Consider the following 21,780-nt stretch of genomic DNA (forward strand, 5'->3'; position numbering starts at 1 on the left):
ATATTAATAGATAATTTTCATAAAGAGGACAAGCTTAATTTGTCTTTTTTAGGACATGATCCGATGAAATAAAAGGCAAAGCTTAATTTAAATGATCACACACAAATATGCTATATGATTGTACTTATGTGACATATTTGTAACTATCACCGGCATATATTAAATTTGGAATAATTTGACTATGAAAAGAGGGAAATAAACGAATCATTTATAAATGTTAATTATTAATAAATATTTGCAAGGATAGTGTTACACCTAAGGCCTGCGCTTTTTTGGGTGGGATTCAAATTGCTGGTTTTTCCAAATTTATCATGAAAGGTAATGCTTTGAAAATTGTTTCAGCCCTTGAGCAATTCATTTTCGAACACAAATTATTGTTTTGTCCTTTAATATATATATATATAACTTATTAAGGGGAGTTGATTGCATGATGGTTCATATAAATAAATTAACAAATGCACTCGCCTCTTTATGTATTGATAATGAATCAATTGTTGTTTTGATGGAGGAGGTTCCACGTAGAATCTATCATATTTACCTTGTTTAGTGTACTATACTCCCGATTGAGTTTTGAAATTTATATCATCCTCCAAAAATCAAAACACAATTATTATTCTATCTATTTCAATAAATTAATTATATGATTAATTTTCAATTATGTTAATGACATGTGTTAATTGTTAAAATCTGTAAAAGGAACGTTGTCAAAATAATGATGCATGTTAAGAAAATATCAATGTTTTTAAAGACATATTTTTAGAGAGGAAAGATTATTGATTAAGTCAGATTAACACAACTATTTCCTCTAGGATGGCGGTAAATTTGATATCCACTGAGACCGTACATTTATCCATTGCATGAGCCAATGAGCAATAGATTTATCCATTACACAGTTCACACTTGCAAAATAGTGATCTCGGATTCCCTTTAAAATGTGTTTCATCATAATTCATACTCCCTCCGTCTCAATTTATTTGTCATAATTTGAAAATCTAACTTTTTAAGGGAACATCATTTAATGTAAAAAAAAATATGTGCCAACTAATTTTTACGTTATTTCAATGAAGATTGAAAAGTGAAAATACATAAATGGTATCGGGCCAACCAATTGAGTTACACTGATATTGGGCTTAAAAAGGCCAGCACATAGTACAATGGGCCCAAGCCTGAAATTCTTACACCCGGCACCCACCGGCCTGTTGATTGATGTTTTTCCGAACCTGGATGGGCCCGATTCACTATTTATTCCTTGTCACGTTTTTTCTTCAGTGCGTGCCAGCACTCCAGCAGAGGTATGCATGTGCGATAGTTTAAACGTTCCACAACCCTAGCCATTCCCTCTCTCCAGACACTCCCAGCAGATCCATCCTTGCTGGAACATTGAATTTGTGAAGCTCGAAAGCCTACGAGAATGTCGATGTCTAAGAGCTCGAAGATGCTGCAGTTCATCAACTGCCGGATGCGTGTGTCCATACAGGACGGCCGTCAATTGGTCGGTAAATTCATGGCTTTCGATCGACATATGAATCTCGTTTTAGGCGACTGTGAGGAGTTCCGGAAGCTTCCGTCCGTCAAGGGCAAGAACAACAAATAGGAGCGCGAGGACCGACGTACTCTTGGCCTAGTCCTTCTCCGTGGTGAGGAGGTCGTATCCATGACCGTCGAGGGCCCACCGCCTCCCGAGGATTCGCGTGCAAAGGCCGTCTCTGCTAGTGCCGTAGCTGGCCCTGGAATTGGCCGCGCTGCTGGACGCGGCGTGCCTACTGCTCCGCTTGTGCAAGCCCAGCCCGGACTTGCTGGCCCCGTCCGTGGCGTTGGTGGGCCCGCTCCAGGAATGATGCAGCCCTCGCTGTCTCGCCCCCCAGTCCCTCAACTATCTGCACCGCCGATGACGTACCCATCCTCTGCACCGCCTCCAGGGTCAGGTGCTCCTCCGGTGATCCGACCGCCTGGGCAGATGCCGCCAGGCGCTGCTCCCTACCCAGGTCAGGGACCTCACATGGCTCGTGTCCCGCCTCCACAAATGCCACCGCCACAGTACGGAGTTAGGCCACTACAGCAAGGTTTCCAGATGCCCGCGCCACCACAGTACGGACAGAGACCCATGGGAGTCCCACCACCGCAGAATCATATGATGAGAGGACCTCCTGCTCCACCACGACCTGGAATGCCTGGCCCCCCTCCACCACGTCCTGGGATGCCACCTCCGCCTGGTGGTGTTCCTGTTTATGGTCCACCTCGTCCAGGTATGCCGCCTCCACCAAACCCTCAGCAGCAGCAGCAGCAAAATCAGCAACAGTGATAATATGGTTAGTTCCCTATTGGTATATTGTTTTATGGTTTTTTTTTTTTATAATGTTTATAAGTAATTAGATTATTGATGAGGAACTCATATAGTGTGTGTAGTCAAATAGTAGCGTTTACCCCATGGATTATATTTGTTTTCTGAAGGCAAGGAAGGTGATTTTGGAATCAGCTGCTGACAGTCGATGTAAAATGTTTTTAACAGCAGTTGTGGACCTGTGGTGTGTCAACCTATAGCTCAGCAAAACAAGGCGACTGTATACAATTGTCTAGAAGCACGCACATCCTCCAGCCAATGTTCGAGTAATCACAATTTAGCGTGTTTGGTTTGGCGATTTCTTGTTAAATCTAATGAAATTTAACTTGTAAAAGAAAACAGAATTTAATCAGCTTGGAATGTGTTTCACTTTTCTGTTGACTGGAGTTGCAAGTTTTCTGATCCTAAGTTTTTATCTTCAGACTTCAGGAATCAGCTACCAACTGCAGATGGTCATATCTTTGTATGATGTGAAGACATACCCATATTGGTAACCTAGAATGGAGAGTCGGACATTTGTTGTCATTCTATTTTTGAATAGGTGTATATTGTGCCAATCATTTTCTATATGTTTTAGTTTTAAATGAGTTCATTTGCTGCATGAATAAGATACCAAGATTCTTAGTGGGATGTTTTCAGTCATTTTCTGTCTTCGGTTCTTGTAGACCTCACGAACTATTCATTTTGGTCTGAAACGGTATCTTAAGTTTCTCCAAATAAGAACTTTGTATGCTAAGTCAGCCTGCTGCCATCAGAATTTCCCAACTAGTCAACTGTTAAACACAGATTGAACTCTACCTTATAACAAGCCCTTACCTTTGAGAAAATTCAGGGTGTTTTTCTTTCCGGACTTGTATTGTAGAACTCTATTAGGTGTATGGTAAGTTATGAAGAATCATGCAATTTGTTTATGCTGTTCAGAACTCATGGCATGTTCCCATCCATTATATTTGTTAGCTTTTATGTATCTTAATCTTGTTTTTGTCAAAATGTTTTGGAATGTTGTTGCTTTATGCTCTACAATGATTATTTGGGGGAAATCTGTTTATGTCTAATTGTGAAATGTGATGCAGAATTGACTTGAAAGTTTGTGGATAAACTCTCTCTTGACTAATTGCTTGTTTTGCTTTCTGAATTTTCTGTGGCACAGGGATGCTGAGGTGGCCTGTAAAGCTTTTTTGCATGGATTTTTCTCCTGTTGCGGCATGTAATCTGGACGAGTTTGAATCTTTCTACTGCCATAGTTTAGTACTTTCTCGATGCTATATTAGATGGTAATGTAATGTTAGCAGATTATGCTCTCGCCAAAAGATAGTTGTATCATCATAATATGACAAATTAGTTGGGCTCTGGTGGGCACAGAGCAACCTTTCCGGTAAATTCAAATGGGTACAGCCAAAAGATAGTTGCATGATATGCCCTTGGTATGTGGGAATATTATATCATGTATTGTTAGTTGCTTCTTTTGCGTAAAAAAATAACAAATATATATCATGACTGTGTTTTGTTGTAATTCAAACATTCACCTAGCATATGTCATGACTCTGTCTTCGTATTTCAGCTGGCTATGGAATCTCCTACCACTTGTATGCTGAAAGCTCACAATATACATAAAATAGGCCATAGTAATTATTTAAGGTCGCGAACGTCATCAAAGTTCTGCAATAGACTTGCATTACGAAAACATGAAGCAAAAGCCTTATTCTAATATGTATCCCTTAAAAGGCTACTACTTCATTCGACTGAAAATTCAAACAACATACTGTGCTTGTACTTCTCACCAGGTTTAACAACAACAGATGGGAAGTTTGGTTGGTTTATGGCATTTGGGAATCCTTGCGTCTCCAGACAGAGAGCCCAGTGCTTCCCGTAGACAGCTCCTCCTTTGCCAACAATCCCATTCAAATAGTTCCCGCTGTAGAACTGCATTCCAGGGGCATTGGTCCACAAGTTAAGCACCCTTGAGCTTGCAGGGTCTCTCACTTTCGCAGCATGTTTCAGCCCCGACTTCTCTTCCACACCGTCGAGTACATAGTTGTGGTCATAGCCTAGCCCTACCTCATGAATTGATTCACCAATTTTCTTCTCAGTTGTGAAATCAAATGGGGTGCCTTCTACTGGTTTGATTTCCCCAGTAGGGATCAAGTTCTCGTCCACTGGAGTAATATGAGATCCCCATATCTGAATATACTGGTCAAGTATGTTCCCGGAGTTGTGGCCAGCTAAGTTCCAGTAGGTATGCTGAGCTAAGTTGACAGGAGTTGTCTTGTTTTCTGGAGTTGCTTCCATGTCAAGTCTCATGGTGGTGCTTGAAGTGAGTGTGTAAGTTGCAGTAACAGAGAGAATCCCTGGATAACCTATTATATAACAGGAGAACACAGCAAAATGAGAGAGGGAGTGAGAGAGAGATGGAGGGAGAGAAGAAGAGAGACGGAGAGAGCTCTACCTTCCTCGCCATCATGACTGTGATATTTGAACGTAATGGATGGGTTTTCTCCTTTCTTATAATCTGTTACCTCCCAGATGACCTTATCAAAGCCCTTCAACCCACCTACGAAAACCAAAAAAAATAAATCAATAAGATGAAAATTTGTTATAATTGAGTTGCTTTCAATGATTAGAAAGCAAGTAATTACAAAGGCAATGCATATATGGTCAGATACTGTATTTTTCAAAGAAAACTACACGCGATATGCTAAACATATGATACTGAAGACATAACAAATTGTGCTTCAGTCTAATTTGATGTTTCATGAGTACGTCGCGTGATACCCAAAGAGTAATATATATAATAGAGGAACAGAAGCAATTGATTGGTCCTTATTGAAAGTTTTTAGTTTTCCCTATCTACTCAGCAAACAAATGTTATGCACACGAAGATGTTATCTTAACCTAGACATACATTATCAAAACCAAAGTGCAGAATGTTGTAAACTTCCTTCAAAAGTTCTCTCATCTGGCCTCTCAAACAGTGGAACCATTAATGAAATTTCACAAATCTTCCTTGGAAAAATGAATGATGAGAGGTAGCAGATGAGATTGGTCAACAATAGCACCAAAGCTCAATTTTTGACTTAGCACTCACCATGAAGACTGTTTGGAGGATTGTTGACATGCAAGGAGTATTCCGCCCCATCAAGAGTGAACTTCCCCTCTTTAATCCGATTCGCCACCCTCCCCACAATGGCTCCAAAGTATGGAGACAAACCATTCTGATCAGAGGCATATCAGCACAAAACAGATCAGATAGTAAAATACCAGTATTGCAGAAGGACCAGAAACCACAATGAAAATGGAAATTCATTACCTCCTCGTATCAAAATGCAGACATAATAACAGTTCATCAAACTTCAGGCCACATCAAATAAACAGACATAACGACATCAGAATACCCCACAAAAAACAAAACGGGTTTCAATGCTTTCCCCGCAAATGAGCCAATCCATTCAAAATTCAAATTCAAAAGCACCCAGAATAAAATCTTCAGTCTATCAGAACGAAATAATCCTAAATCAACTGGATTTAAATAAAAATTAGAGGAATTAATTTACCGCATATGGCTCAAATGTGTCGAATCCAAGCACAACATCAGCTAAATTCCCTTCAAAATAATTAAGAAAAAAAAAACAAAAATCAGGATCGGATCTTACAACAATGAAGAAGAAGCAAAAAAGATCGATTCCTAACAAAAACTGTGAGCAATCAAAAGCAGAAGCCACTTTACATACCATTTTTGTCAGGTACAGACAAGGAAGTGATGATGCCACCCAAGTTGGTTACATTCACTTTCATTGTCCCATTGTTGAGTTCGAAGAGCTCTGGTTTCTGGGTTTGATCGGCCATCGAATCTCCTTCACAGGAACAACTCTGTCGATAGCGAGAGATCTAATCTGAGAGGCTTAGCAGCAACAGCAATTATTGAACCCCGATTCCGTGGTTAATAGAGTTCCAGTGGGAGTGAGGCTGGGCCTCAACTACATTCGGAGCCCAGCTCATGATAAGTAAATCTACTAGGCTTCAATGTACACCTTCCAATAATGGGCCTGTCATATAAGCCATTTTAAAGAAAACTCATGGGCCCTAGCCCATATTAGTGAGTAGTTTGTCTTCTCAATTTCGTAAATCCATTCGTCATTCTCAACGAGTCTTCAGAGAATCTCTGTCACGCACTCTCAACTCTCAAGCACTGAGAACGTTGCGCTCCAGGTTTGAACTGTTCTTTCTTTCGATACTCTTCTTGTTTTCATTTTTTTTCTCCAATTACAAGTTTACTGTTTGTTTTGTTTGATTGATTTATGAGTTTTAGCTGGTTTGTTGATGACCAACTTTGAGACGGCCCTTTCGTTGATGAGAAGATGCAGGGAAATATACATTGAGTTTTGTTTTTCCTCGGAAAGGAACATGAAATTCTACTGATTGTGTTTCGTTTTCTTATTCTTTTAGTTGCCGGTTTATTTTGGTTGAAGGATTTCTGTTCGTATCACCAGTACCATGATAAGAAGTCTTGAATGGATTGTTTGATTAGTTTTTTTTTTTTTTTTGATTGACCATAAACTTTTTTTCCATTATTATTGGTCAATATGATGATGAATGTGGTGGTATTTTTCGACGAATTAGCTTTTTCTTGTTTTCTATATGTTCTCACTGTACATAGAATGTAATTGCGCTATGAAAATATATTCTGCTAGCTCAAGAGGTGGGGGTGCTTTTTATTCATTTGTGATGGAGGTGGAATTTTATTGCAATTGATGTTCCGCCACTCACTCAGACTTAGTACTCAAGGCTCACATATTATTGGCACGGTTTGAGAAGGTCAGATGTGCTCTGCCTTACACTTGCATTGTAGAGAGGCTAAATCCTTGGTTTGAGCTTATGACAACCAGGTTGTGATGAAGCAACCTTACCACTGCATAGGTTATGAATTTGCAATATTATTGATGGAAGCTCTCAGATGTTCTTGCTTTTTCTAGCATGGATGTACTGGTAAACAAGAATTTAGGACATAAATATATTTGCGCATCGTTGGGACTTTGTGGAGAACTGGAAGATGATACCCATGGTTTTACTTTTAGACGTGACCTCAACATTTTGGCTTATCTAAAAATTCCAACTGATACCTCATTGTGGAAAGTAAACTTCTTGAATTTGTTAAACTGCAGCTGGGTAATAGTTGGCTTTAAATTTTGGGGACAAAGATACACTGTTTTTTAAGATGACGTTTGTGAATATCCTTATCCTCTATTCTTCACAGAAATTGTGTTTTCGAATGACTTTTTTCCTGAATAATTGTGCTTAGACCTTCTGTTATGAGTTGTGACACTGTTTTCATCCCTTACATCAATAACATTTATTTGGATCATAACTTCTTGCATATATGTACTTTGTTTCCTCCATAATACTAGTTTTCTTAACTTGCATATAACATCATTTGGGAACCTGCAACTTTAAGTTGTTATCTTTCTCGTGTGCTGATATTTGTGCCTATATACCTGATCGTGCAGGTTGGTTTGTTATGGAGGGGTATGATGATGGAAAGGATCTAGGCTTCGGGAATAATATGCCTAAGGAACTAGGTCAAAGTTTAGCTAATGGTACAAAATTTGTGGATGAAGTACTAAATGGTCCAACTGACCGCTGTCTGGAAAATTTCCGCATGGATAAGCAGGCATTTTACAAGTTATGCGATATTTTGCACTTGAAAGGCTTATTACACCACACAAATCGAATTAAGATTGAGGAGCAGTTAGCCATCTTCCTGTTCATTATTGGGCACAATCTTCGGACTCGAGCTGTCCAAGAGTTATTCCGGTATTCAGGAGAGACCATCAGTCGCCATTTCAACAATGTTTTGAATGCTATTATGGCAATTTCATTAGACTTCTTTCAGCCTCCAAACTTTGATGTTCCACCAGAAATCTTGGAAGATCCTCGATTTTATCCATATTTCAAGGTAAATTCATGGCTATTAAGCTTGATCAGTCTCTTCTTCTGAGTGAATTGTATCTCATATTGGTTATTCGATCTCAGGATTGTGTGGGAACAATAGATGGCTTCCATATACCAGTGATGGTGGGCGTGGATGAGCAAGGCCCTTTCCGCAACAAGAATGGACAACTTTCACAACGTGTCTTGGTTGCTTGCTCATTTGATCTGAAGTTCCATTATGTTCTTGCTGGCTGGGAGGGTTCAGCATCAGATTTAAGACTTCTATATTCTGCACTCACAAGGCGCAATAGGTTGCAAATCCCTGAAGGTGATACATTATATTTTCTCTTTCCTAACTTTGCGTCAGAAGGTTTTTGTATTGCCAAAATTGGAGAAGTGCTGCCAAAGTCCCAGTACATCTGCTATTACATATACAAGTCACCTTATCATGTCAAGAAATGAAAGCTATATTATACTTGTGTTGTCTGTAAATCCCGAAACATATTCACTTCGGAATTTCCTATGTATATATAAAAATTTCAAATCATGCAGGTAAGTATTACCTTGTCGACAACAAATATGCTAATATGCCGGGCTTCATAACCCCATACAGTGGAGTTTCCTACCATTTAAATGAAGATCCCAGTGGTTACCATCCTCAGGATGCCAGAGAGCTATTCAATCAACGGCACTTATTGTTACAAAATGCCACTGATCGTATATTTGGTTCTCTGAAAGCACGCTTCCCTATACTGACGTCGGCTCCGCCATACCCGTTGCAAACGCAGGTGAAGTTGGTTGTTGTGGCCTGTGCGTTACACAATTTCATTCGCATGGAGAAGCCAGATGATTGGCTTTTCAAAATGTATGAACATGGTGCTGTACCGCAAGGCGAAGAGTCAATGCCGCCGCTTCAGGTAGAACCTTCAATGCATGTTGAAATGCTGACAGAGGACGTTCCTTTCGGAAAGGAAGAACTGGAGTTCACTTCACAGTTGCGGGACTCTATTGCGACTGAAATGTGGGATGACTACATCCATGATATATCAACCATGTAGAAAAGTTAAATGTGGGCGTAGTTCTTTTCAAGATCATAAACCATGCACAGGCATTTGAATTTCATCGTGACTGTAAATGTTACATTGGTTATACAATAACTGCGTGACTACGAGGACAAGGTCATGGAGGTAATTTCACTTTGATTTTCTTGTCTCTCTAGAGTTGTCTTGGCGTTGCACAAAAATTGGTGAAATTGTGGTTTTGCAGAAGCGGTAGGAGGGCTTGACAGAAGCAGAGTGGAAGAAGAGAAGAGACGCCTAGCAAGTGGTGAGCAGGTTAACTGAAGATCTTATTTAAGCTTTTGTTTCCCCAGAACAACATAAACAAAATAGAATGTAGTGTATATATGTATATGTGCACACAGTAGACTGATCAAACAGATGATTTGAAGTTCGATCCTCTTCCTTTTTTTTGTGTGTTACTAGAGAGTAAAGACAATAGAAAGACTATAATAGATCCATTTTATTATTACCAATCTCTAGAGTCAGAGATAAAGAGAATCCTAGTGAGCATACCAAGTTGCTTTTTTAATGGCCTTCTGAAACACACATCCTGGGACATGTCCACAACAATCCAAACATTGTCTGCTCTACAAATCAAGACTTTGCATACCAAAGTCTAGGACAGAATGATACTTGTGTTCGGGAAAGTGAAATAGTTTATTCTACCCAGCTTGGGTTTGAAGTCTCCATTTGAAATGTAGTATGGCTGGTTTGATCATATATTTACCTCTCAGGCCGAGTTTCGCACTGTTTAACATGAATCTGTTTTTTTTTCCTTCTCCTGTCATCAAAGTGTGAAGATGATTTAGTCGTCTTCTTCTATTAGGCTTTACACCGACTAATGATGTACTTTTTCCCCCTTGAATATTCAATTGTATTATTTTATAGGATACCAAATCATGATCTTGTAACACATAATTAGTTATAAGACTAGGGAGCTTATCGAATGAGTGATCTATGGTCTATGGTATCCAAACTTTCTAGTAGCCTCTTCTTTGGAAAACAATGTTGTTCTTCACAAGTACCTTCATCATGCCGTGCACAAAGGCTAGTACATATAATTAATTAGGATAATCTATGATGGTACTTTTCTCGAATGTCTTAAGGTTTTTTTTTCTTATTCAACATGATAATGTATAAAACACATTTCAAATAATTAAAATTAGTATTTTGTATAAGCAATGTGAATCACGAAGCTTGGTAATTGGGCTTTCTAGCCCAAATTTGAGCAGAGTTATCGGACTCCCACCATTTCCTATGGGCCTGCTTTTTTTAAAGGTTTGGCCCATCAAGTGTTGCAAAAATTGCCATTGATAACAGATAGCTACGTATAATTTAATTAGTTTTGGCCTAACCCAATCATTAGACCCCCCGATTGATAATTCACACATCCATCTAAAAAACGTCTCCTCTCGATATCGTCTCCTTCACTAACCTTCGCAACTTCCGATTTGTTAACGCGTAGATCAGCCATGGCAGTTTCTCCTTCCTCTTCAGTCCCTCCCAAGCCCCCCTTCTCTCTCTAAAACCATCCTTTCTTTCTCTCTATAATTTCCCTCGTGATCTCTGTAATTCCTCTCTTCGTGATCCTTTCCTTCGCTTTCTCTGTATTGTATATACACACATAGATATATGTCGTATATCATACTGTGACTTCGTTTCTTCCTGATATTACTCAATTCAAATAGTTTTTTCAATAGAATTTCGTATTGCTTTTTCTGTATATATACCCATGCGTCTGTGAGTATGTTTATATGTATGGACGAGGTGTCGGAATTTTAGTCATGAATTTTTCTTTTTCTTGGTATAGAAACCCTAACTGATTCGACGGGGTGACGGAATGGCTTCCATGATTGTCACCGGAGATCGGTATCTGGAAAAGCTTGTCAAATTTGTGGAACAAAACGCTGGTCCACTGATTGAAGGGTCGATGGTGCTGAAGCTCAACCCGGCGGGTCTCCACTATGTTCAGTTGAGGCTTGAGGCGCTACGGGAGTTGGAGCTTCTCCTGGCCGGTGCACCGGTGGATTACTTGCGCGCTTATGTCTCGGACCTCGGAGACCACCGCGCACTCGAGCAGCTTCGGCGCATCCTGCGCCTCCTCACCTCCCTCAAAGTGTTTTCTGTTCTGCCACCGCCTGGCCGTGACCCCACGCCACTGTCGCTACTGCCATTCGGGAGGTTGAGGGTGCTCGAGCTCAGAGGCTGCGATCTGTCCACCTCTGCTGCCAAGGGTTTACTTGAATTAAGGCACACATTGGAGAAGATCATTTGCCACAATTCTACTGTAAGCTCGCTCATTCCTTCTATTTCTATATATTCTTAAGTTTCTACTTTTGAAATGATTCCTCGTATTTGGGGTCAATCACTTTTGATTTTGTTTGAAGAGGGGTTATGGAAATGAAGGGGATATGAAAATTTGGGTTTGTGAAGTTAGTTATTCAGGGAATGTTGGTTCAATTGAATGATGTGGGTTTTCTTGGGACAATCGATGTTCTTATCTTGCTCCCAAATTTGTAAGCCACAACGTAGTAAAGTTGATTACTTACCTTTTTTTTTCGTTTTCCATTTGTCCTTTCACTTACCAGCTACCAACCAGTACATTAACTATGCTTGGATTATACTAGTGAAATCCTTTATGATTGGGAACTCGGGTCTCTCTCTCTCTGCCTCTGCGTACTGTTTGTTAGGAAATCCTTTCTTCTTTGGCAAGTCCATTCAGTATTGTTCAACTACTCTTTCAAGCCCTATGCTTATATGGTGGCTGCTAACTTTCTGGTATTATTTTTTTTTTCCTGAATTAGGATGCTCTAAGACATATCTTTGCCAGCAGAATTGCCGAGATAAAGGACTCTCCACAGTGGAACCGGTTATGGTTTGTTTCATGTGCTAGTAACCAGCTGGTGCTGATGGATGAATCTCTGCAACTTCTTCCTGCTGTTGAAACTCTTGATCTCAGTCGAAACAAGTTTGCAAAGGTGGACAATCTACGCAGGTGTACCAAATTAAAGCACCTAGACCTTGGGTTCAATCAGTTGAGAACTATAGCTCCATTTGATGAGGTATGAATAAGTGGGAAAAATGTCAACCTTTTGATTTGCTATGGCTAAGTTCAATCAGTTGAGAACTATAGCTCCATTTGATGAGGTATGAATAAGTGGGAAAAATGTCAACCTATTGATTTGCTGGTTTAGCCATATCGATGGTTTAAATGCTGCATGTGTTAGTTTAGTGGTACAATTTTAGCTCTTCATAAGTTTCTGTTTACAGTAGTCCTTTTCGAATCCCAGCCATATCATTTATTGTCTTGTTTACTTTGTCTGTATAATTTACTTCCTTTTGATTACAGTACAAAATTGTAAAGTTAAGAGAAGAGAGAGAGAAATACCCACTTCTGTTTATTTTTTGGGAACAAAAGGTGTTAAAATTTTGGATATTATGATTGAACTCATCCTGAGTATCAATGTTTTGGGGAAGGTTTTTTAATATGAAGTTATCTTTCTGTTTACTGTATGGTGGTTTAAAGAGTTTTATAGTTAGCAGTTTAGTGCAAGGTGGCTAATCTGATGTCTGAATTCTAAGTATTTTGTTTTTGCATTCAATTTTCAATTTAGGAATTAGCCATGGACCCATGCACTGGTGTTGTTCAACTATGCAGGTCTCTTGTCATATTGTTAAACTTGTTTTGAGGAACAATGCTCTTACTACATTGCGTGGGATTGAGAATTTGAGGGCAGTTGAAGCGCTTGATGTTTCCTACAATATTATATCGAATTTTTCAGAGTTGGAGTTCCTTGCAGGCCTCTCATCTTTGCATAGCTTGTGGTTAGAAGGAAATCCATTGTGTTGTGCACGATGGTATCGGGCACAAGTATTCAGCTATTTTATCCATCCTGCCAAGGTATATTATTATGTATACTATGCTTTTCTTGTTTCGAACTTGTTAGTATAAGTATATATATGTTAATTATATGCAATATACATCAAGTATGTGGTCAAAATCTCATGTTGTATGTCTTCTTGTACTGAACTTACCTTTTCTTTTACCCTTCCTTTTGGTCCCCTGAGTAGTTGAAGTTAGACGACAAGGAAATCAGCAACAGAGAGTTCTGGAAGATGCAAATATTAGTAGCCGGCAGGCATAAGCGCCCTTCCAGTTTCGGATACTATTCTCCGGTCAGAGATGAAGCTGACGGAGAAGGGAGTATCAACATAAAAAGGGTAGGCATTTTTATGATATCGATTAGAGACTTCATAACAACTCCTAGCTAGGGAAATGGAGGAACAATTCTGTTAGTCCTGCTGTCGAATTGTCAATTTGATTATTCTCTGCTTGTGGTAACATTAATTGGAAGGTTATTCTTTAGTTGTATACTTGTATTGGATCTAGATGGTGATAAAATTGTATAATGTCTTTTGTGCAGAGAAAGATCTCTCGGCTTGCTTCAATTGTGAGTGAAGAGGAGAGCATTTATTTTTGTTCTGACCAAGAATCTGCATCTTGTGATAATGAGATTCAAAGCAAAGAGGAGAATGTCGTCTCTGATAATGAGGCTGAAATAGTTGATTTGATGAACAAAGTGGAACTTATGAAGAAAGAACGTTCTGTATTCTGGCTACGAGAGTTTAAGGAGTGGATGGATCATTCTTCAGAGAATTTAGTGGATGACAGTGATAGATATGGTCTGGCTGCATTGCACACTGTGGAGCAAAATTGTATGACAAACAAGACAAGCCAGAAGAATCCTGGTGAAAGTTCAAGATATGCATCAGACACCTGTCAAGCTTCAGGAGATGAAAGTACAAACATTATAGAATCGGAGTCTTCTTTCGCAGATATCTCTTCTGGTCATGGTGGGGTTTCTCTTCCAGGCTTTGGTAGAGTTGATCTAGGGCTGGAGCATCACAGATACCAGTCACTTGAAGGGTTTGGCAGTATGTCCCTGCTAGCCAAGAGCTCCATTCACGATTCATTATCAATTCAGGGAGCTCATACAAATGTTGGCAGTGTCAGCATATCACCATTGTCTGCCATAAATGATGCAACAGAATCTCATTCATCCTATGCTGTTCCAGGATCTCCTCCACATTTTCAAGAGGACATTTTACATCGTCGCCACAACCTAGTTGAAGAGATTTTGCAGCTGTCTGCGGAGTCCTATTCAGTAGCATCATCTGATAGTTATACAAGTTGTAGTGAAGATGATTTGTGTGAATTTGAGCAGTCAACTTCTGAAGTCAATCGATCACTGGGTGAAGAATACCTTTATCCCAGCACGAGAGGCCAAATATCTTCATATCATCTAGAGAATAACCATCAGGACCAAAGGCCTGAAATTTATTTAGGAGAGGATAGCAAAATTTTATTTGGCGCACATGCTGAATGCTGGCCTTTTAATTCTGAACTTTTAAATTCCAAGGCCTGTGATTTTCCAGCTGCTTCTGGTGATGGTGAAATTGCTCATTTTGACATCAAGGATGCTGATTGCTTGGAGAAGAGGAAACACAGAAGGAAACCTAGAAAAAAACTTGTTTCTCTACTGGAGGAGGATATCATGGTTGACAAATCAGAAATGTCACGAGTATCAAATGGAAAGATGCATACTCCTGGAACTGATGTGCAAGGTGAACCAGAGAAGCAAACTCTTCTGGAAGATATCAATGCAAGATTGTCTTTGAAAAATGGAACTAGAACCTCAGTAAGTGATGATACTGGTAGAAGTTCTGTGGCTTACTGCTCATCTTCGGGGGCTGATGACTTTCTCGAGCAATATTTCAATGCAAATGTTGCAGATTCCAGGAATCATGAGATCTGTATGCAGTCCCTGCACTGTGATTGCATTTTGGGGCCCGAATTCTTGTACCGGGAAAGGTAATTGTCTGGTATATATTAATTTGGAACATGAATTGAAATAGCAGTGATGATTAGCGTTGTTGTGCTGTTCTTATCTCTGAATCTTCGTGAAATCTATCTCCTCTAGATAGGCCCTCACACCTAAAAAACAAATGTGTAATTAACTTTCTGATATGCAGTAGTTATGTCGAAGTTTAATTTCTACAGGTCAGGCAGGAGTGATATTATGTTTTGCATTCTCATTACATTATTCTCGTTGTTGTTCAACTTGCAGAGAAGTAGTTCTCTTACTAAGCAGTGAAAACAAGTTGTATGTGTTACTTCCTGCGGCTGCATTTGATCGGTCAGGTCAGATGATGAAGTTTATGGAAGAGACATGTATTGTTTTTATTGTATGTCTTGCTGCTGGTTGTTGACTTTTCCTTGGGTGGAATTTTGCAGCAAGTATTCCACGGTTATTGGGTTGCCACAAAATTGTAGATGTTAGAGTGGCTTTAGTCGGTGTTGGACTTCAGGTTGTAAGGTTAGTAATTTATTGTATTCATAACAGTTAAGAACCATTTCCTACTTATAACTTTCTTCGCATATTGTTGACTTAGGGTTTGCATTGAGAGTAGTGCAACATATCTGTTCATAACAAGAAGCATGGAGAAATCAAGACAATTACTTTGCATCTTGCAGATTCTTGACACTCATGCAACAAATGATAATTATTTGTTAAGAAGGTATTTTATATATGTCGTTCAGATTAGAAAGTCCAACATGGATCTATGTGCCATTGATTTCATGTCTATTTTGATAACTACCCTGCAATTATATATACATTCCTGTAGTTATAATGCTCTGGGGGTTTGGAAATTTATATGGCAGTTTGGAGCAGGTTCAGGTTGAGTTGTTTCAGAAACAAGTATGTGGAGGCTCAAAAATCAGCATTTTCCAATACTCTATGGTGAAGTTTTGGTGCTGTAATGCCGAAGGTATGTATCTACAAGGTGAATGTTGTAAATAATTTGCCATGTTTGTACTTTGATAGGACGCTGAGTCCTTGAGCATTAGTGGGTTGAATGATGATGCACATGGAATGCCAACAATTTAAGGGAAAACATTAAGTTTGGGATAATTTAATAACTAGGAAAATATATGCTGTGTTGATATAGCCATACTGAGTTTGAGTAATAATTTTCCAATGTTTCGTTTAATGTACACTGATAGATGTTTGATTAGGACGACTTTGTGCTCTAGTTAATGTGCATGTTAGAATACAATCAATACATCATAGCGGGAAAAACATGGACTGTTTGAAGGACAAAAAAATAATCGAAGTTGATGAAAGAATTTTGAGGTTTAGAAGTGCTTGTGCTTGCAGTGAAGTAACTTTATTGCTAGGGTAAGGGACCACTTTTCAGATACTTGAGGTTTAGAAGGGAACTTCAGAAAATATTGAATTTTTTTTGTCATGCATTTTATACCTTCATAAGTAATGGAGTGTACTGATTTAATAGGATGTGTTTGATAATCGTCTGAGTACACAGATGTAACAAGTTCTTGTAAGTTATATTTTTAACACGCAAATACATGTGGCTGTGGATGTATATATTGTTCTTCTTTTACCTTCTCATGCAATTATGGACGCTCAAATCTAATAGTGCCTAAACTTTCTTTTGAAAACTTTACAGAGGCATCATGGCTTTCAAGATCATTGTTTGTGACTGGAGGGTATGTGCTAGTGTGCATGGAAGACCTTTCACGTTTTGGCTTTCTATTGGCTGATGCATCTTCACCTCCATATTTTTCGCTGGACTCTTGTTGCTCCATTGCTGATGTATCTGAGATGGTAAATTTCATAATTTTTATCCTAAGGGTGAATCAGTCAGTTTTATTTAAGAAGGTCATCCTTTTCATAACAGGAGAAAAATAATCTGAGAAGCATTTCTCAGTTGACAAGACTCCTTTTCTTAATTTTTTGCTAAACTAGATATATTTTGGTATTTCTTTTGTTCTTCTCTTGATGTTTGATTTTATCCGCATGGAATACATTAAGTGACAAAATATATTGGTAGGTTGACAAGAGCTCCCCCATGAGAAAAGGGTAAGAATTGAAGTTTTGAAAGGTGCAGTTGAAGATATCACTTATTGGACAAGATTACTCTTGTTGTAATCTCTCAAACTGCAAGCAATCCATGCACCCACATAGACATAAGAAAGTAAACCAAGTCATAGCACTGAGAGTTAAGCCCTCTTATTCAAAGTTCTGGCCTTTTGCCTGGGCATAGAATGCGAATATCAAATAAACTTGCAATTGCTTGCTCTATCTTTCCTGCTTTGTGGAGGCAATTCCATTCCATGATATGTTCAAGCATTGAATTGGAAATTGTATTGTTGATGAAAATTTCTCTTCTGATGTAATTGAGTTAATCCCTAGACATAGCTCTTCCGTTGTATTTGGGTGGCACCCCTTTAGTGCATTATCAACATTCCTTTTTTTGCCGTTCGAAAAAATTGGTTGAAGGGTTCAGGGTTGCATCTGCATTGTCTCTTTAATTGAGGATGCTCCAAAATGTGGTTGTTGCATTTGATATGTTGTTTTATTGCCTTTTCTCACACACGACACATCATTAGATGATATCGTTTTGCCTATTGGTTCCCTTGCTGGTGGAGAAAATATCTTGGTTCTGATTTTAATTGTCTTTCAGGTCATCGAGACTGGGGAAGGTTACTGTGTGACTTTAACTCTTGAATGTGCTACAACAGAGTTTTGCCCCTCTCCAAAAGCTCTGGAGGCTGCAGCAATTGACAAGGATAAGGTAGCTTCAGGCTCTCTTACATGGAAGCTCGGGTGGTTCTCAGAAGAAAGCCTATTCAATTTTGTTTCGTTGATTAAAGCCATTCATGCAGGGATGACAACGTCTACTTTACCCATAAGATGTGTGTCATGAATCATTCCATTCTGCTTTTAATTGTTTAATATTCATTCAATTCTTTTGCTTAGGTTTTTGATCCCCCTTTTGTTTCCATTGAGTTTACTTCTTTGCTTTGCTTTGCCTTGCCGAATCAATAGCTTTCTTCCTATGTCTTTGATTTGTATTCTTTTGGCAGTTAAAATTCTCGGGTGTATGAAATGTACAGTTTAGGCATTTTAAGAAATCTATGTTGCCTCAGCTTGTCTTCCTTTCTTCTTCTAGATTTGGTTGATTTGCATTTGTTTAATAAGATTTGCAACTTTTATGGATCATATATTTTAGAATGTGCCAATATGGCATTGAGCTTTGAGAGTCGCTGCATCAGTTGATGGCAGCTATCGGGTTGTAAGAATATTTGAGAAGAGCAAGGCAATTCAAGTATCTGAGATTTGATAACACCATATCCTGTATAACTGCTAGCAATCAAGAAAAAACCCTCAGAAACACCAATCCGGTTTTATTAAGAATCCTCATGATACTAAGTGACACATAATGCATCCCTACTTTATTCCATAACGTCAATATGTTGCAAAATCTCTTTACCAATGCTGTTATTCCAGGAAGTTTTGGCTTCTTAAGTTCCACCTTGTAATGTTGCAACAAAATCCTGCAATCCCACTCCTTCAAGGACATGAAATTTTTTTTATGCTAACAAATATCAATTAATGAAGAGAAAGAAAAAGGAGCAGACTTGAGGTTGGCTCTAAATTTGCATGACATTGTAGCTCCACCTGCATGGGCACGGCATCTTTCTCGGCTGTGTTTACGTGAATTCTTGCATGTGATTCAGAATTAGAAACTGAGTTACAGTAGTACTTTCTCTTCCAGCAAAAACTCGTTACCTCCGGTTCCTTTTTGGCCTCAGTCTCTTGACAGCCATGAATGTAACTGCTGCCGACAAAGAATACCTGCTCAAATAAACATCAACATTACTGCCTTAAGAGGGTTTCAGACAATGCTTAATTAAACATTACTGCCTGTGGGCCAATAACAGGCGGAAAAATCATTCAATAGATGCTGAAAATGAAATATTTTTTCCTAGACCAATAGAATCATAGAGATTATTAATCAAGCCACAAAATTAACAAGTAGGTAGAAACATAAGAAAATACACTAATCAAGTGATTTCACATGCTGCACAATTATTAAAAGATACTACATACCATGTCAACATATAATTTAGATGGTCCTGTGGCATGACCGAACTGTGAATCAAGGCATTGGCCTCCTTTGGAAGAGGGTAAGGATTACTTGGATCCACATTTTCATTAATGTCTTCCACATACACAGTCCTTTCGGGGAGTCCACAAGCACGTGCAATTGCAGGAACATCCACATAGAACCACTGGGAGCCACTAGGATCATTTTCTGGAACAAACATGCTAGGCTTCTCACTCCCACGAACTACTCCAATAACTTCCACAGCAGTAACATTAGGGATTTGATCCTGCAAGTTGAAAGAATATAAGATTTGTATCTTCAGAATTCAGTGTTTGAATTAACCGAACAAGCAGGATTGGACAGGAACAACCTCAACTTTACGAGGTTTCTTGGACCAAAACCTCCACCAGGAGCTTCTTTCATCCTGTTGAAGAGGAGGAGATGATTTTATTTTACGATCTCTTGAAATTTCAAAAGACTTATCTCTCCAACTGCGGGGGACCCATCCTCTATTGACTAGAATTGGTGCCTTAATACTGAAGGAAAATCAGAACGCAAACACACAATAATTAATATTCGATTATGACTTTTGCTTTAAAACTTATTGTTGTATTTCCTTCTGAATAGTGAGAAGTTGAGGCATGCCAGATAAGATGCAACCAGTGGAAAAACTAACGGAAAATCATCATGGTATAGAGGTTAGCTTCAGGAACTACTCTAAGAAATATATCAGTTTTCTTTGTTAGGAAAGCTGCATGTTTGCCTTAAATCCAAATCAAAGAAGTTAAGCCTACACAATTCCTGATTCAACACAGTTTATCATCATCATCCAAGCCTTTAGTTTCCGTGTGACACATCACCTATCAAGCTTCCATTAATATGCAGCTGTTGATGTGTCTTTGCCAGCCACAAGGTATTAGATTAAATCAATGTTTTAACAACCTTGGAAAAGTACAAATGAATGGATCTGCTGATGACATAATGCATTTCAAGAGAATAACAACAAACTTATTTAAAACAATTCATGTATATAAGTGCTAATTATAGAGTTATCAGCGCAGAGGTTTCCCATTGCTCTTACCTCTCAGAATCATTGGGGATTGGCAAAAGGGGTGTGATAGCATAGTAACCGTTTTCTGTCACTCCAGAAATACTTCTAGACCTTGGACCCAAAAAGATAGTCCTTTCTTCATCAAAAACTCCTCTGCATGCCACCCTTCTAAACTCAAGAGTCTCCATTTTATTGCTAGAAGGGGGTAAGTCATTGAATTTAAGGGGTTCCAACTCCAACCTCTTCTGTCTAAACTTTAGTGTATCTATCTGCATTATTAAAAAAAAAAAATGATATTATCCATCATCCTTGTCATTTAACCAAAACCTATATACACAACAGCAAAAGACTGGTTCAATGAAGCGCATAATTGAATAAGAATGCCCTTAGGATAAAACTCAACACAATATGTCTACAAGTGCTCGGGAAAAGGAAAAAAAAATTCAACATATCGTGATACAGCAGCAATACTTAAAATTCACAAGATAATTATTTTATTTTTTTTAATCACTGAGGGGTTTGGAGAACACCAATACTTAAAATTCTCATCAGCATTCAAGGATTTAAGAGATTTAATGTAAAACGATAAAAAAAAAAAAGAGTCTATATTTTGATTCAATAATTCATCAAAAGAAGGAATAAGTTTACCTTGTCTTGCCTTCGGAAGATTTGCCAGGTCCCAAGGCCAAAAGTGATGGCTCCAGGTAAGAACAGAAACATTTTGGACCATATCGACCTTTTCTCCTTCTCTGTCAAAAACCCACATAAATTGAACAGGAAAAAAAAAACAGAATCTAAACAAATACACGCCTACTCATACGCAGAGATACTGATGCATATTGGGAGTCTACCTTGAGTTTGTGAAGAGGAGATGGATTTAGAGTCAGAGACTGCGGATGAGAGGGAAGGGGCAGAGGTGGAGAAGGCAGAGGACTGGATCCAAACATTTTGAAGATACGAGAGGGCCCCATTAACGCCACCTCCACCTCCACCGCCACCTCCACCGCCACCGCCACGGCAGAGTCGTGTCAGTGACTTAGAAATTGAGGCTGCCGCCATTTTTACACTCTCATTTGATCTCCGCAACTTGGTCCGATGCAGAGGGCTTATGGGGTTTTGCCGGAAAAAAAAATGGAAAAGGAAAACAAAAACTCTATATGGGCTTATAAAGCCCAATTAAGGCCCAAAATGTAAACAAACCGGCAGGCCTAACTAATGGGTTCCACAGAAAATCTAAAGCCCAAGTTCCAAGTTAGGGTTTGACAAACTCGAGTCTTGTGCTCTGTTTCTGCATATATAGGACCCTTCGAGACTCTGCTCTCCACACCTCCTCTGTTTCTCCTCTAGAGATGAGGCTGCTGCCTCTCTGCGTTTTGTCGGTAGGCCATTAATATCTGTAGGTATATATACGTGTATACATATTAAAC

At 38.9% G+C, this 21,780-nt stretch overlaps 4 protein-coding genes and 1 pseudogene across 6 annotated transcripts; 3 read left to right on the top strand and 2 right to left on the bottom strand.

The window, feature by feature from the left end:
- Nucleotides 1-1,270: 1,270 nt before the first annotated feature.
- On the top strand, nucleotides 1,271-3,835 carry LOC120016695 (annotated as a pseudogene).
- Nucleotides 3,836-3,931: 96 nt separating this feature from the next.
- Nucleotides 3,932-6,255, bottom strand: LOC120016694 (galactose mutarotase). Its single transcript, XM_038869597.1, has 5 exons — nucleotides 6,070-6,255; nucleotides 5,893-5,942; nucleotides 5,427-5,553; nucleotides 4,788-4,892; nucleotides 3,932-4,698 (listed from the first exon to the last, which is right to left on the bottom strand). Exons 1-5 carry the CDS (start codon nucleotides 6,182-6,184, stop codon nucleotides 4,076-4,078), a joined length of 1,020 nt encoding a protein of 339 aa, XP_038725525.1. The 5' UTR covers nucleotides 6,185-6,255; the 3' UTR covers nucleotides 3,932-4,075.
- Nucleotides 6,256-6,442: 187 nt separating this feature from the next.
- Nucleotides 6,443-9,800, top strand: LOC120016176 (putative nuclease HARBI1). The gene is made up of 5 exons (XM_038868818.1): nucleotides 6,443-6,547; nucleotides 7,843-8,291; nucleotides 8,369-8,594; nucleotides 8,819-9,453; nucleotides 9,533-9,800. Exons 2-4 carry the CDS (start codon nucleotides 7,854-7,856, stop codon nucleotides 9,322-9,324), a joined length of 1,170 nt encoding a protein of 389 aa, XP_038724746.1. The 5' UTR covers nucleotides 6,443-6,547; nucleotides 7,843-7,853; the 3' UTR covers nucleotides 9,325-9,453; nucleotides 9,533-9,800.
- An 890-nt stretch (nucleotides 9,801-10,690) lies between these two features.
- Nucleotides 10,691-18,362, top strand: LOC120016242. 3 transcript variants are annotated; one of them, XM_038868923.1, is made up of 12 exons: nucleotides 10,691-10,895; nucleotides 11,138-11,614; nucleotides 12,132-12,389; nucleotides 12,986-13,228; nucleotides 13,399-13,548; nucleotides 13,752-15,199; nucleotides 15,456-15,529; nucleotides 15,623-15,704; nucleotides 15,781-15,906; nucleotides 16,052-16,158; nucleotides 16,858-17,015; nucleotides 17,875-18,362. In XM_038868923.1, exons 2-12 carry the CDS (start codon nucleotides 11,168-11,170, stop codon nucleotides 18,115-18,117), a joined length of 3,336 nt encoding a protein of 1,111 aa, XP_038724851.1. In that variant the 5' UTR covers nucleotides 10,691-10,895; nucleotides 11,138-11,167; the 3' UTR covers nucleotides 18,118-18,362. The 3 variants fall into 3 exon arrangements, with proteins under 3 accessions (XP_038724851.1, XP_038724852.1, XP_038724853.1); XM_038868924.1 differs by lacking the exon at nucleotides 17,875-18,362 and having other exon boundaries at nucleotides 10,691-11,614; nucleotides 16,062-16,158; XM_038868925.1 differs by lacking the exons at nucleotides 10,691-10,895; nucleotides 11,138-11,614 and having other exon boundaries at nucleotides 12,343-12,474.
- A 173-nt stretch (nucleotides 18,363-18,535) lies between these two features.
- Nucleotides 18,536-21,456, bottom strand: LOC120016243 (surfeit locus protein 1). Its single transcript, XM_038868926.1, has 7 exons — nucleotides 21,364-21,456; nucleotides 21,205-21,333; nucleotides 21,002-21,102; nucleotides 20,384-20,622; nucleotides 19,673-19,838; nucleotides 19,305-19,588; nucleotides 18,536-19,049 (listed from the first exon to the last, which is right to left on the bottom strand). Exons 1-7 carry the CDS (start codon nucleotides 21,410-21,412, stop codon nucleotides 18,980-18,982), a joined length of 1,038 nt encoding a protein of 345 aa, XP_038724854.1. The 5' UTR covers nucleotides 21,413-21,456; the 3' UTR covers nucleotides 18,536-18,979.
- Between the last annotated feature and the right edge of the window lie 324 nt (nucleotides 21,457-21,780).

This window comes from Tripterygium wilfordii, chromosome 15 (assembly GCF_013401445.1).
Source record: "Tripterygium wilfordii isolate XIE 37 chromosome 15, ASM1340144v1, whole genome shotgun sequence".
Lineage (NCBI taxonomy): Eukaryota > Viridiplantae > Streptophyta > Magnoliopsida > Celastrales > Celastraceae > Tripterygium > Tripterygium wilfordii.